Genomic DNA, 16,301 nt, shown 5'->3' with positions numbered 1-16,301 from the left:
CGTTGCTATATATTAGCCTATGGCCAAACAAACACACTCTCATAGTGAACTACCACACAAAATTCCAACTAATCAAGAGCACTGGCCTCAAAAGAAATTGCGGGGAAAACAACAATTACAACAACACGAAGTGGAACTCGCAAAGTGTTACCGGAAATCAAGTGACCTACAAATCTAGAATAAAAACTTCTTTTGAACTTGCTTTGAATTTCCTTTCGAATCACTTCGTTTGGCTGTGAACTCAACAAAAAGGTAATTGAGATTGATTTTGGGTTCATTATTTCCCCGTATTATTTTTCTTTCATTTCATTTCGTTTTGATTTTATTTTAATTTTATTCACACACGAATTGACCAACTAAACCATCAGATTAATGTCCTTAATTATTTCGAAAAGACACACCACCCACACCGAAATACTTATTGTGGTTGTGGTTTGGGGGGGTACAATTAATTATGGCGAACACTTTGTGGCTGCATGTCGAAGTTTTCCATTCTGCAGGATTTTTTTTTCGAGGAAATGCCATTACCAATGCGACTCAATACATGTCGAATAAATGAATAGGAAGCGAAGATAAAGATGAAACAACAAAGATAGTAAAGGCATGAAATCTAAACATTGACAACTGGCAACATAACCAGGACATGTCATGATGCTTAGTTGAGGACAGCAAACTGTCCATGTTGTGTACTCTGACCACATAGTCAACATCATTGGAAAGGCAGAACAGTGGGCAATATACTAGGCGTAGATTTTTTTTGAAGGATTACCAACGGCGTGAATTTTTAAAGAATATTTTTTTCAAGGATTAACACAGGCATGGATTTTTTAAAGAATATTTTTAAAAAGGAAACCAAAAGGCGTGGATTTTTATAACATATTTTTCAAAAGGATAACCAAGAGGCGTGGATTTTTTAAAGAACATTTTTGAAAAAGGATAACCAAGAGGCGTTGATTTTTTAAAGAATATTTTTGAAAAGGATAACCAAGAGGCGTGGATTTTTTAAAGAATATTTTTTTGAAAAGGATAACCAAGAGGCGTGGATTTTTTAAAGAATATTTTTTTGAAAAGGATAACCAAGAGGCGTGGATTTTTATACCCTTCACCACATTGTGGTACAGAGTATTATGTCATTGTGCATATGTTTGTAACAGGCAAAAGGAAACGAGAAAGACCCATAGTTCCTTTTGAGAATATGCATAGAAGCACTTTCTGAGTCGATTTACGAATGTCCGTCTGTCCGTCCGTCTGTCCATGTTAAATTGTAAACAACATACAGGTCGCATTTATGATCCGAATTGGATGAAATTTGGCACAGGTCACTTAATTGGCCCAAGGACGAACCCTATTGAAATTGGAGAAAATCGGTCCACGTTTGGGCATAGCTCCCATATAAGGGTACCCCCAAATTTTCGGTATTTTGAGGTTCAGAGCGCGTTTTTAACTGAATTCGCTGAAATTTGGTACTTCGAGTTCTTATTGGGTAGCAAATCTTCCTACCAAAAATTATAAATAAAGGTCAATTTTTTCGGAGAGCCCCATATAACGGTACCCTCAATTTTCGGTATTTTCGGGTTCTTGGGCTTGTTTTATAACTGAATTCTCTGAAATTTTGTACATTGGGTTCTTATTGGGTACCAAATTAATCCACTAAAAATTATAAATATAGGTCCAGTTTTTCTGGTAGTCCCCATATAACGGTACCCCCAAATTTTTGATTTTGGCGTGGTGGTACAGGGTTTTTTTTGTGCATATGTTTGTAACAGGCAAAAATAATCGAGATAGACACATGGTTCCTTTTGAGAATATGCATAGAATCACTTTCTAAGTCGATTTATGCATGTCCGTTGTATTATCCGAATTGGATGAAATTTGATAACCAAAATTGGGAAAAATCGGCAGTGGATATATATATTAATTTAATGTAATATTTTTTAAAAAGGATAACTGCCAAGTTTCGTGAAAATCCGTCCAGATTTAGATATAGCTCCCATATATAGTTTAGTCCGATTTCATGTAAATGGTGCACTAAAATCCCTATATAACCTTCGATTTGCACGAAATTTGGCATAACGTACTGAATTGAGCCTAGAATTATATCTGCCAAGTTTCGTGAAAATCGGTCCAGTTTAAGATATAGCTCCCATATATAGTTTCGTCCGATTTCATGTAAATGGTGCACCAAAGTCCCTATATATCCTTCGATTTGCACAAAATTTGGCATAACGTACTGAATTGAGCCTAGAGTGATGTCTGCCCAGTTTGGAGAAAATCGATTCATATTTAGATATACCTCCCATATATAGTTTCGTCCAATTTAATGTAAATGGTGCCCCAAAGTCCCTATATATCTTTCGATTTGCACGAAATTTGGCATAACCTACTGAATTAAGCCTAGAAGGTTATGTCTGCCAAGTTTCAAGAAAATCGGTCCAGATTTAGATATAGCTCCCATATATAGTTTCGTCCGATTTCATGTAAATGGTGCCCCAAAGTCCCTTGGCCCAGATTTAGATATAGCTCCCATATACAGTTTCGTCCGATTTCATGTAAATGGTGCACCAAAGTCGCTATATATCTTTCGATTTGCACAAATTTTGCATAAAGTACTGAATTAAGCCTAGAGTGATGTCTGCCAAGTTTCGAGAAAATCGGTCCAGATTTCTATATAGCTCCCATATATAGTTTCGTCCGATTTCATGTAAATGGTGCACCAAAGTCCCTATATATCCTTCGATTTGCACGAGATTTGGCATAACGAACTGAGTTGAGCCTAGAGTGATGTCTGCCAAGTTTCGAGAAAATCGGTCCAGATTTCTATATAGCTCCCATATATAGTTTCGTCCGATTTCATGTAAATGGTGCACCAAAGTCGCTACATATCTTTCGACTTGCACGAAATATGAAAATTGGTCCAGATTTAGATATAGCTCCCTTTTATTATAGATTGATTTTAAGTAATTGACGCACCAAGGAACCAATAGGCTGATAGGAACAAAACTTTCTGAAATTAGAACAACCTAACCTGTGCAAGTTTGTTTCAAATCGCTTAAAATTTGGATAGAGCTTCCATATATATTTTCCCCCGGTTTCAAGTAAATTGGGCATCAAACTGCTCATGTTAGTCGGATTGGCATCAAATTTTGCACAACTTACAAAATTGGGCATAGAATTACGTAGTTGCGTTTTCTAGAAGTACAGACATAGCCCAACGGATGACCTTTTTATATTTGTTTGAAGTTTTTTTTATGGATAGATTTTTCAAGGATTACCAAAGGCGTGGATTTTTTTCATCCAATTTCATGTTAATAGTTTTTCAAGGATACCAAAGGCGTGGATTTTTTAAGGAATAGTTTTTCAAGGATAACCAAAGGCGTGGACTTTTTAAGGAATAGTTTTTCAAGGATTACCAAAGGCGTGGATTTTTTAAGGAATAGTTTTTCAAGGATTACCAAAGGCGTGGATTTTTTAAGGAATAGTTTTTCAAGGATTACCAAAGGCGTGGATTTTTTAAGGAATAGTTTTTCAAGGATTACCAAAGGCGTGGATTTTTTAAGGAATAGTTTTTCAAGGATTACCAAAGGCGTGGATTTTTTAAGGAATAGTTTTTCAAGGATTACCAAAGGCGTGGATTTTTTAAGGAATAGTTTTTCAAGGATTACCAAAGGCGTGGATTTTTTAAGGAATAGTTTTTCAAGGATTACCAAAGGCGTGGATTTTTTAAGGAATAGTTTTTCAAGGATTACCAAAGGCGTGGATTTTTTAAGGAATAGTTTTTCAAGGATTACCAAAGGCGTGGATTTTTTAAGGAATAGTTTTTCAAGGATTACCAAAGGCGTGGATTTTTTAAGGAATAGTTTTTCAAGGATTACCAAAGGCGTAGATTTTTTAAAGCATATTTTTTCAAGGATTACCAAAGGCGTGGATTTTTAAAGCATAGTTTTCAAGGATTACCAAAAGCGTGGATTTTTAAAGAATAGTTTTTTGATTTTTAAAGAATAGTTTTTCAAGGATTACCAAAGGCGTGGATTTTTTAAGGAATAGTTTTTCAAGGATTACCAAAGGCGTAGATTTTTTAAAGCATATTTTTTCTCCACTGTGAATAGCATTCGAAACCAAAAACTTCAATCACTCTGATGCCAAACTACATCAATGTGTGTTTTTCTCTCTCCATGTGTATGTATGAGTGTGAGTGGGTGTATTAGTGTGCAAAAATCTAAATTCAAAGCTGATGAAGGCAATTACATTTATACGTCGTCGCTTGTCAACCGCGTTCATCCATATGGGAGCAGAGCATAGAAACGAATTCAACTGGCATGTAATGCAAATGGAATTGAAAGTGGAAAGCGACAAACAACAACCAGAACCCACACTAACAACAACAAAACTAAAAAAAAAACACCGAAGACTTCATCACAAAATTTGCAAAAATGGAATGGAATAAACGCAGAAAAAAAGGACCAAGTCAACATGTTGTGTGTGGATGTGTTTGTCCTGCCGTGGCAGTGTTAAGATGGAAATGTAACTAAAATGACAGATAATGAATACTGTGTGTCAGAACAAGTGAAAAATGCAGCAACAACAACAAAAAACACCAACTTGACAATTTGTCATTGATTTATCTATCAATATAAATATTTAGAAAAAAAAAATTAAAATAAAAAAATATATTCGAAATAAATAAAAATTCGTTATGTTGGAAAAATCGAATAAAATTTCAGTTATGAAAAAATTAATTGGTTTGGGTGAAACAGAGGTCAAGCAGTCCAACGGCTATATTGTGCCACAAAATTCCACAAATAATTTCTATGAAAAGGCGGGTCTCATTGAAACAAAACCCAAAGAGAACACCACCCTAAATCAACTACAGAAGCCGCCTGCTAACCAGTGTCCTCATTGCGAAAACATGGCCAAGAATTTCCTCTACTTGGAAAGTTTGATACGGACAAATGCCGTGACTCATAACGGTAAATCAAAATGCTCTGTTTGCCATTCATCTCTGTGCTATTTGGAATATGTCAACAAAAGTATTTTGGAAGTTTTTGGTGATTTTGATTCGATTGCAAAGGCGGCAAAGGCATTTGGAAATGATCCCTCAAAAGCCATGAAGAAGATGAAGAGAACTGGTGACGGAGAAAAGAAATTCCCAAACAAAAAGCCATTAATGATGGACAATGTGGGCGATACTGCAAAATGTCTAACAAAGCCTATTTTGGCCAAGAAACAAATGAAGAGGATCATCACTCCCAGTAAACCCAAATCAAATGTGGAAAATTTAGAAAATTCTCAAATTGTCAGTAGTATGTCGGGACATGTGAGACCATCTAAGAAGAAGAGAGTGGGCAAGTTAATGCGCCACAAGCAGAATATAAGGAATTTTAGAAGCAAAGAATCAAGTGTCGCTTTGGGAAAGAAGTCAAATTCTAGTAAACGGAAATTATTTGTAAAAAAGCTAAAATCTGTAAAGTAAAATATTTTAACAGTTAGAAATGAATGGGGTATGAAAAAATAAAGTTGATGGAGTATGAAAAAATAAAGTTGATACAACAAAGAATCTTACCTTAAGGTTTTCAGCTTTGCTCAGAGGGAAAGGTTCAGACAGCAACATATAAATGATCTGAAAGAAAATAATATATTAGAATATAATGAAATGAATAAATATAAAATTTCGGATAGGACTGACTTTATGATACTATATGATGTGCATATAAAATACGCTCATGGAATTTTAAATCGGATTAAATAACGTTAAACAATATTTCAATCAGAATAAATTTATAAGCCTATTTAATCACCCACCTGTTTTTACCCCATATAAAAAACCAGTAAGGAAAGTAGTAAAGTCGGACGGGCCGACTATATGATACCCTTCACCACTATGGGTATATTAAACAGGACTATAACATAAAATTTGATGAAAAAAAATGTGATACTTATCTAAATGTGAATCTACCTAGATCTATCCATAAAGAATGTCAATCGACTTCAAACAAATATAAATAGGTCATCCGTTGGGCTATGTCTGCACTTCCAGAAAACGCAACTACGTAATTCTATGCTCAAGTTTGTAAGTTGTGCAAAATTTGATGTCAATCTGACTAACATGAGGAGTTTGATGCCCAATTTACTTGAAATCGGGCGAAAATATATATGGAAGCTCTATCCAAATATTGAGCGATTTCAAACAAACTTGTCACAGGTTAGGTTATACTAATTTCAGAACATTTTGTTCCTATTGGCTCCTTAGTACGTCAATTACTTAAAATCAATCTATAATAAAAGGGAGCTATATCACGAAACTTGGCAGACATCATTCTAGACTCAATTCAGTACGTTATGCCAAAATTCGTGCAACTCGAAAGATATTTAGCGACTTTGGTGGACCATTTACATCAAATCGGACGAAACTATATGTGGGAGCTATAACTAAATCTGGACCGATTTTCTCAAAACTTGGCAGACATCACTCTAGGCTTAATTCAGTACGTAATGCCAAATTTCGTGCAAATCAAAAGATATATAGGAAGTTTGGGCACAACTATATATGGGAGCTATATCTAAATCTGGACCGATTTTCACGAAACTTGGCAGACATCATTCTAGACCTAAATTATTAGGCTGTACCAAATTTCGTGCAAATCGAAAGATACATAGGGACTTTGGGGCACCATTTACATGAAATCGGACGAAACTATATATGGGAGCTATATCTAAATCTGGACCGATTTTCTCCAAACTTTGCATACATCACTCTAGGCTTAATACAACACGTTATACCAAATTTCGTGCAAATCAAAAGATATATAGGGACTTAGGGGCACCATTTACATGAAATCGGACGAAACTATATATGGGAGCTATATCTAAATCTGGACCGATTTTTCCGAAACTTTGCAGACATCATACTAGACCTAAATGATTAGGCTGTACCAAATTTCGTGCAGATCGAAAGATATATAGGGACCGTTTACATTAAATCGGTTAAATATATATATGGGAGCTATATCTAAATCTGAACCGATTTTTCCCAATTTCAATAGGGTTCGTCCTAGGGCCAAAGAAGTGACCTATGCCAAATTTCATCCAATTCGGATCATAAATGCGACCTGTACTTTGTTTACAATTTAACATGAACAGACAGACAGACGGACGGACGGACATCGACTTAGAAAGTGATTCTATGCATATTCTCAAAAGGAACCATGTGTCTATCTCGTTTCCTTTTGCCTGTTACAAACATATGCACAAAGACATAATACCCTGTACCACAGTGTGGTGAAGGGTATAATTATCCCTACGATCATTTTGTATTAATAATATGAGAGTCCGCGTTGAAAACGGCAATTGTCGGTCCATAGCTTGAAATAGTTCCCACATAAGGACAGCTTCATTAGTGATAATTTTCATGGGTTTGGTCATTCTTTTACACAGAATTGTTTGAATAGACAATATAGATTGTCGAAGTTTCGAAACAAATTTTTGATTTTTTAAAAAATGTTTCAAAATTTGTATACCCTACACAACCATATTGTCAGCAAATTATAGCATTGTGCAACTTCGAGAGTTTGAAACGCCGCGAAATATTGGTCCTATGACTAAAGGTGAGTCTACCTTTAGTCATATCTCGACCAGCAGAGTCGATCTAGACATGTGTGTCTGGCCGTCCGATACAGGCCTCAGTTATGGATCAAACGTCACGAAATTTTGCATGTATGATGGGTTCTGGCCAAAGAAGACCCCTATTGTGTTTGGTAATGATCCGTTAATATGTAGGGGAACTTTAATTTTGCCCTTTTTGTCTGGTCGCTCTAGAGACCACAATTATGACCCGAACACTACGAAGTGTTACACCAGGTAGGGAATCTGGCTAAAGAATAAACATGACTGTTTTAATGAAGATCTATCCATATTTATTTGGTGAAATGAAACCAGACTTTTGTGTGAAAAATTACTAAATTTGTATTCTATGGCGTATATATTTACTACAGAAGGACATAATATATCCTACTGGAGTTGCTGGCCTTGAAATTGAGACCATTTATATTGTTGTATGTAATCGGATGTGGGAGTTATACGTTCCGTGATGTTGATGTGATATTTAGAAGGAACAATGAATAGAAAACTTTATATTCTAGTCGCTCTAGAGATCATTATTACATGCAGAACATAACATATTTTATACGGTGAAGGGGATCCGAGGGTCAAATCAACCAAAATCTAAAGTGACCAAATTTTTATGTTATGGCGTAAATATTCGGCCCGTCCGACTATACTTTTCCGATCACTGGTCTTTTAATATTTGTTAGGGTTTTTAGGAAAGTATACATTTTTTTAGATTTGTATACCACTCTGTGGTACAGGGTATTACATCTTTGTGCATATGTTTGTAAGAGGCAAAAGGAATCGAGATAGACCCAAGGTTCGTTTTAAGAATATGCATATAATCACTTTCTGAGTCGATTTATGTCCTTCCGTCCGTCAGTCTGTTGATGTTAAATTGTAAACAAAGTACAGGTCGCAGTTATAATCCGATTTGGATGAAATTTGGTACAGCTCATTTATTTCGTCCAAGAAAAACCCCTATTGAAATTAGAGGATATTGGTTCAGATTTAGATATAGCTCCGATATATATTTTTGTCCGATTTTATGTTAATGGAGCACAAAAGACCCAATATATCCTTCGATTTACACGAAATTTGGCATAGTGTAATGAACTAAGTCTAGAATGATGTGTGCTAAGTTTCGTGAAAATCGGTTCAAATTTATATAGCTCCTATTTGTGTCAAGTTTTGTTGGAATCGGTTCAGCTTTAGATATAGCTCCCATATGTACTTTCGTCCGATTTTAAGTAAATGGTGCACCAAGACCTAAAATAAGGCCATAGGCACAAAACATACTGATGTTAGTATAACCTAACCTGTACCAAGTTTCCTTGAAATCGATTCAAAATTTGGATGTAGCTTTCAAATATATTTTCGTTCCATTTTAAGTAAATTGTGAACCAAACTCCTCATGTTTTTAAAATTGATCCACAATTTTGCACAACGTACAAAATAGAGCATAGAATGACGTAATTGCGTTTTGTAGAAATGCAGACATAGCGCATATATATGGTTTCGACAGAATTCATGTTAATAGGGCCCCAAATAATCAACGGGTGTCAGATTCAGATTTGCTTTGTTATATTGTCCCATTCTAAATAAATGACTCAATATCTGTCGAAATGACAAAATTGGGATAGGTTGCAGAATGACATGTTTATGGATTGGTTCATTCATCCAATTTCATGTTAATGGTTCCTCCAAAATGCGATGTCTGTTAGGATGCATCTGTTGAATATATCCCAAGTGGTGAAGGGTATCATAATGTCGGCCCTGTCCGACTTTACTACTTTCCTTTCTTGTTTAGGTCCCCGACTGTACTGCTCCGGTCACTAAATTTTAAATCTTTTTTAGGGTTTCTAGGAAGGCGTAATTTTTTTAAAATCTTTTTAGGGTCTCTAGGAAAGCGTAGATATTTTTTAAAGGTTTTTGCTCTATATAACGAAATCATTGAATTTGTTTTAAAGGGTTTTCCAATAAAAGTTTGACAGTTTTTATACCCTACACAACTATGTTGTCATGGTATTACAGCACTGTGCAGCCCCAAGAGTTTGTAACACCGCGAAATATTGGTCCTAGACCAACCTTTAAGTATACCGATCGTCATATCTCGACTAGCTGAGTCGATCTATACATGTGTGTCCGTCCGTCCGTCTGTCCGTCTGTCCATTATAATTTGTAAACACTATACAGGCCACAGTTATGCACCAATCTTCACGAAATTTTGCATGTAGGAAGGGTTTTGGCCAATGAAGACTCCTATTGTTTTTGGTAAAGATCGGTTAATATTTAGGGGATGAAATGGACCAAATACTTAATTTTTGTCGGTTTTTCTGGTCGCTCCAGAGGCCGCAATTATGGCCCAAAAATAAATATTTGCATGGAGAAGGGGATCGGGCCAAAGAATAAGCATGCATGTTTTGATAAAGATCGGTCAATATTTAGCGGGTCAAATGTGTGTTTTGTGTGAAAAATTACAAAATTTGTATTCTATAGAGTATATATTTACTCCTGAAGGACATAGACCCAAGAAGTTGATAGTATATCCAAGAGGAGTGGTTCACCTTTAAATTGATACCAAATATATGGTCGTATGTACTCGGATGTGGGAGTTACACGTAAATATTTTCTGGAGCTTACGTATTCATATATTATTTAATAACATATTGCCACAATAGAGGGGGGAAATATAGCGCTCATCGCTTTGAAAATTTCCTTGACGATCCAGGTATGGTCAAGGACAACGCCTATAATTTCTATGATGTTCAGATTAAAATTTTGGGATGAAGTGGACCCAAAACTAATTTTTTTGTATTTTTCTAGTCGATCTATAGGCTACAAAACCGAAAATAACAACACACGGTGGAGTGAATCTGGACAAGTAATTAGAAGGGCTGTAGAGAATATTGGCATATACGGAAAATATATTAGAGTGGAAGAGTTGATCTCTAATCGGCCAAGAGGGTGCAAATATCACGAAATATTGATCAGGTCGAAATAAACATACGCAAAAGTTAGAGTTCGGTGGTAGTTGTGTAGGGTATCATATGGTCGGCCCCGTCCGACTATACTGCTCCGCTCACTGGTTTATAAATAAACCCTTTTCAAAAATTTAACAAAACGTGTACCGAGACAGTAGATATTTGCCAAAATTTTCGACATTTCGCGTTCAGGTTAGCTTTGAGTTTTCCAACGTATACCAATGACTTGGCGGAGCCCAAAATCGAATGAACACGGCTAACAACCGACTAAAACGTATGGGCTAATGACCCATAGTTATTCTTGTGGATGCACATGTGGATTTTCTACTGACCAATAAGACATATTTTGCCTATTGACTCAAGATATTTTCACATTGGAATTCATCATATCGACCCATATTTATTAAGGCTTAGCAAAAATATTATGCAAATATTATTTTGTATACACTCCAACAAAAAGTGAACGTATTAGTCAATTCATTTGAGACATCTACCCCCAAATATTCGATATTTTGTGGATTTCGGGCTATTGGCTCAATTTTCAGGGTAGCTTCCATATAATTTCCATGTGGTTGTGTATTAAAGTGGAAAGGTATAAGGAGAAGTATTGTCGTATTGGCCCTATGTTCGAATTTAATGTAGGTTTGGAAAAATATTTATATGTGCAACTGAATACTTTATTTGGTTTATATGAAATTGGGAAGTTTCGCAATTTTGACTTGATATAGACTTGGTAAAAAATAACACTTGATATTGAATTTACAAAATACAAAGACATGTCTTTTTATACCCTTCACCACACTGTGGTACAGGGTATTATGTCTGTGTGCATATGTTTGTAACAGGCAAAACGAATCGAGATAGACTTTCGAATCACTTTCGGAGTCGATTTGTGCATATCCGCTTATCTGTCCATGTTTTCGTCCGATTTAATTTAAATGGCGTACCAAAGTCCCTGCATATCCTTCGACTTACACGAAATTTTGCATAGCGTACTGAATTAAGTCTAGAATGATGTGTGTTACGTTTCGTGAAAATCGGTTCAGATTTAGTTATAGCTCCCAAATATATTTTCGTCCGATTTAATATATTTCTTTCGATTTGCATGAAATTTGGCGTAACGTACTAAATTAAGTCTGGAATGATGTGTGTTAAGTTTCGTAAAAATCGCTTTTGATTTAGATATAGCTCCCATATATATTTTCGTCCGATGTTATGTAAATTGTGTACTAAATATCCAAAGTTTGTTTGATTGGCACACAATTTGTACCATGTACTGATGTTAATATATCGTAACCTCTGGCAAGTTTATTGAAATCAGTTCAGATTAAGATATATCTCCCAGATATATATTTTCGTAAAATTTTAGATAAATGCTGAAAGGGTTATATGTGAGCTATAACAAAACATGGACCCAGAGACCACATTTTCCATATCAGTATTCACTTTGACATTAAAATCATGTGAGCCAAATTTTAACAGCCTGCGTCAGTTAATGAGTTTATATTCAGTTTTTGGGTATATACTCGGGTATTTACCCATGTGTGTGAAGTATTATGAAACCATCCAGTTTGAATCTATTTAAAAACAGATCTGCCATATATATTTTCGTAAAATTTTAGATAAACGTGGGCTAGATATATGTGGGCTATATCAAAACATGGACCCAGAGACCACATTTTCCATATCAGTATTGACTTTGACATTAAAAACATGTGAGCCAAATTTTAACAGCCTGCGTCAGTTAATGAGATTATATTCAGTTTTTGGGTATATACTCGGGTATTTACCCACGTGTGTAAAGTATTATGAAACCATCCAGTTTGAATCTATTTAAAAACAGATATCCGAAAATAGGGTATACGATTTTGTATTAGGGATTCAATATAGTAAATACTCAAATAAATAGTCGCAAATGGGTATTTACCCACCTATGTGTATTTACCCGGTAAATACCATATCTAGACAACACACACTAGACAACAACACATATATGGCAACATATATCATTTATTTCGGCCACCAATATCGAAAATTCGAAATTACAGCTCCCGTTGGTGCTCGTCCCTATTCATTCAGAATAGGGGGAAGCGAAAACGCTTTAGGTAAGTTTTTGAATCGAATTGGCTCTAATTTGGCACTTCGAGTTCCCATTGGGTAACAAATCTCGCTCCCTACCCCTATTTATCGGTTCTTTTGACACACAAAAAATAAGTTCTTATTGGTTTAAAATCTTCCTACCATCTTTACTTTAAATAATTGAGGGTATGAAATGTTCAGTTCGGTTGAACTTAACGACGTTTTTTCAGTACGTTATGCTAAATTTCGTGCACCACATTTACATGAAATCGGACGAAACTATATATGGGAGCTATATCTAAATCTGGACCGATTTTCACGAAATCTGGACCGATTTTCAGACTTCATTCTAGATCTAAATGATTAGGCTGTACCAAATTTCGTACAAATCGAAAGATATATAGGGACTTTGGGGCATCATTTACATGAAATCGGACGAAACTATATATGGGAGCTATATCTAAATGAGGACCGATTTTCATGAAACTTGGCAGACATCATTCTAGGCTCAATTCAGTACGTTATGCCAAATTTCGGGTAAATCGAAGTATATATAGGGACTTTGGTGCATCATTTACATGAAATCGGACGAAACTATATATGGGAGCTATATCTAAATCTGAACCGATTTTCTCAAAACTTGGCAGACATCGTTCTAGACTCAATTCAGTACATTATGCCAAATTTCGTGCAAATCTAAAGATATATAGGGACTTTGGGCCACCATTTACATGAAATCGGACGAAAATATATGTGAGCTATGTCTAAATCTGGACCGATTTTCACGAAACTTGGCAGACTTCATTCTAGATTTAAATGATTAGGCTGTACCAAATTTCGTACAAATCGAAAGATATATAGGGACTTTGGGGCACCATTTACATGAAATCGGACGAAACTATATATGGGAGCTATATCTAAATGAGGACCGATTTTCATGAAACTTGGCAGACATCATTCTAGGCTCAATTCAGTACGTTATGCCAAATTTCGTGCAAATCGAAAGATACATAGGGACTTTGGGGCACCATTTACATGAAATCGGACGAAACTATATATGGGAGCTATATCTAAATCTGGACCAATTTTCTTGAAACTTGGCAGACATCACTCTAGGCTTAATTCAGTACGTTATGCCAAATTGCGTGCAAATCAAAAGATATATAGGGACTTTGGGGCACGATTTACATGAAATCGGACGAAACTATATATGGGAGCTATATCTAAATCTGGACCGATCTTCACGAAATTTGGCAGACGTCATTCTAGACCTAAATGATTAGGCTGTACCAAATTTCGTGCAAATCGAAAGATATATAGGGACCGTTTACATTAAATCTGTTAAATATATATATGGGAGCTATATCTTAATCTGAACCGATTTTTCCCAATTTCAATAGGGTTCGTCCTTGGGCCGAATAAGTGACCTGTGCCAAATTTCATCCAATTCGGATCATAAATGCGACCTGTACTTTGTTTACAATTTTACATGGACAGACAGACAGACAGACGGATGGACATGCATAAATCGACTTAGTAAGTGATTCTATGCATATTCTCAAAAGGAACCATGTGTCCATCTCGTTTCCTTTTGCCTGTTACAAACATATGCACAAAGACATAATACCCTGTACCACAGTGTGGCGAAGGGTATAAATATACATCCATATTTGTTCATATTATTTGATATTCTTGTTTGCCTTCAACTTCCTCCGGGGCGCATTAAAAAATAAATCCCAGCATGACCCCAATAAATTGCATTTCTATTAAGTGAAATAATCAACTTAAAGGTAAATGTAAATAGAATTACCGAATTAATGTAATTCGCAAATAAATACAGTGGCGAAAACAGAGATACAGAGAAGAAGATTAAACACAAACCCCAACGTAAATGGTCCAAGTGGTCAGAACCATGGACAATAATAACAACGAAAATAAACCCAACAAAATTCCTAAAATTCACAAAGTATACAAATTTCATTGTACAAAAATAAAAGTGACACAGAAAATGTGACGCACCGCCACAACAAAAAGCCATAGCCCCCGGCAACAGCAGAAGAACGTAGAGCAAATAAATAAAATCACACGGAAAGACAATTAGAAAGCCTCAAGTTAAATTTGACACAAATTAAAAAACAAAACACACCGACAAACACACCAAAAGGACAACGACACAAACACCAAATGGAACTAAAACCGAAACTAAAAACAACAACAAATACTTAAGTCTCGTAACTAACCGGACCGGCCGGGACCAATGGCCAGCAAAGCTTAGTGCAAAAATTGCCGCTAGGAAACTTCTCACTTTTCTTTGTGGCGCTGTGGTGGAGAAATACTCCTCAGCGAAAAAAGGGAACACAAAAATAAATCATGAAGGGACTGACTGGACCAAACGTTTTGCCAACAAATGCCTTACCCAATTTTCCCCGGCCTTTCTCTCTCACAAAAGTGTAAGGAAAAGCGAGGGAGGGGGGAATCCAACTGGATTTTTACGAATAAACAACACAAACGACAAAGTTGTCATTATGCAAATTTTTCACAAGGTATTTAAAAAGTTGTTTAGTTGGGAACGAGCGAGCATCGGCATAAAAAACGCAAGAAGAAATAAAATTATGGACTAACAATCCGACAGCCGGTGGTGGCGGTTGTGTTGTTGTGAAACCCCATAACTGTGAAACAAAATTAACAACAAACGCACACACATAAATACACCTAAAACAACCACTATAAAAATATTTTTGTTTTTGGACATGGCCCAATTTTAGAAAAAAAGTGGGGTAATTTGCTATGCTGTTACTGCTGTTATTTTAAACGGTACCGGAAGTAACAGGAACCATTAATTGTTATGTTCCGTTCCTCTCCAGCCGGTTTGTTATTTTTATGAATTTTAAATTACTAGCGAATAAAATTAAATAGAAAGTTTTTTTTCTAAAAAATAAAAAAAAACATAACAAAAATAAAAAATTAACTCTTTTCGTTAGATAAAAAGTGTATTAAAAAAATCTGGGTAAATATAACGCTCTAATTAAACCAGTAAGGAAAGTTCAAAAGTCGGACGGGGCTGACCATACAATACCCTTCACCACATTGGATACATACAAGAAATGCTCATATGTACAATATCCTTTTTTATAGATTAGACATAGCATCTTTGGAGGACCATTGAAATGGAATCGGACGAAATTAATTGAATACATAGATATTTGAACTAAATTAAAACAACCCATACACATACCAATCTGAAATTTATGAAAACTTGAAACTTTATATGGGACCTATATCTAAATCTGAACCGATTCCACCAAAACTTCGCATACAACAATCCAGATGTGCAAAATTTTGTCTTAATCTGGAAAATATTGGCAGTATTGTGCTTCATTGACATCAAATCGGACGAAACAATATATGGGAGCTATATCTAGATCTGAACCGATTTCAACAAAACACTGTATATGAACCGATTCCAGCGAAACTTCGCATACATCTATCTGGACCTAATTCAGTACTCTGTTCAACATTTTGTCACAATCGGACCAATATTGGCAGTATGGTGCTCCATTTCCATAAAATCGGACGAAACTATATATGGGAAATATATCTGAATCTGAACCGATTTCAACAAAACATTACACACATCAA

General features: G+C 35.6%; 1 protein-coding gene across 1 annotated transcript; it reads left to right on the top strand.

Moving 5' to 3' along the window:
- Nucleotides 1-4,693: 4,693 nt before the first annotated feature.
- Nucleotides 4,694-5,314, top strand: LOC133328317 (uncharacterized; the record flags this gene model as incomplete). The annotated part of the gene is made up of 1 exon (XM_061536884.1): nt 4,694-5,314. A coding segment is annotated over exon 1 (621 nt), but the record flags the coding sequence as incomplete, so codon positions are not given.
- Nucleotides 5,315-16,301: the final 10,987 nt, after the last annotated feature.

The sequence above is a fragment of the Musca vetustissima genome, unplaced genomic scaffold (assembly GCF_032173495.1).
Source record: "Musca vetustissima isolate MV318-11 ecotype Yass unplaced genomic scaffold, APGP_CSIRO_Mvet_v1 utg29248, whole genome shotgun sequence".
Classification (NCBI taxonomy): Eukaryota; Metazoa; Arthropoda; class Insecta; order Diptera; family Muscidae; genus Musca; species Musca vetustissima.
The sequence above is the reverse complement of the archived record's forward strand: the minus strand, read 5'-3'. Positions and strand labels throughout refer to the sequence as shown.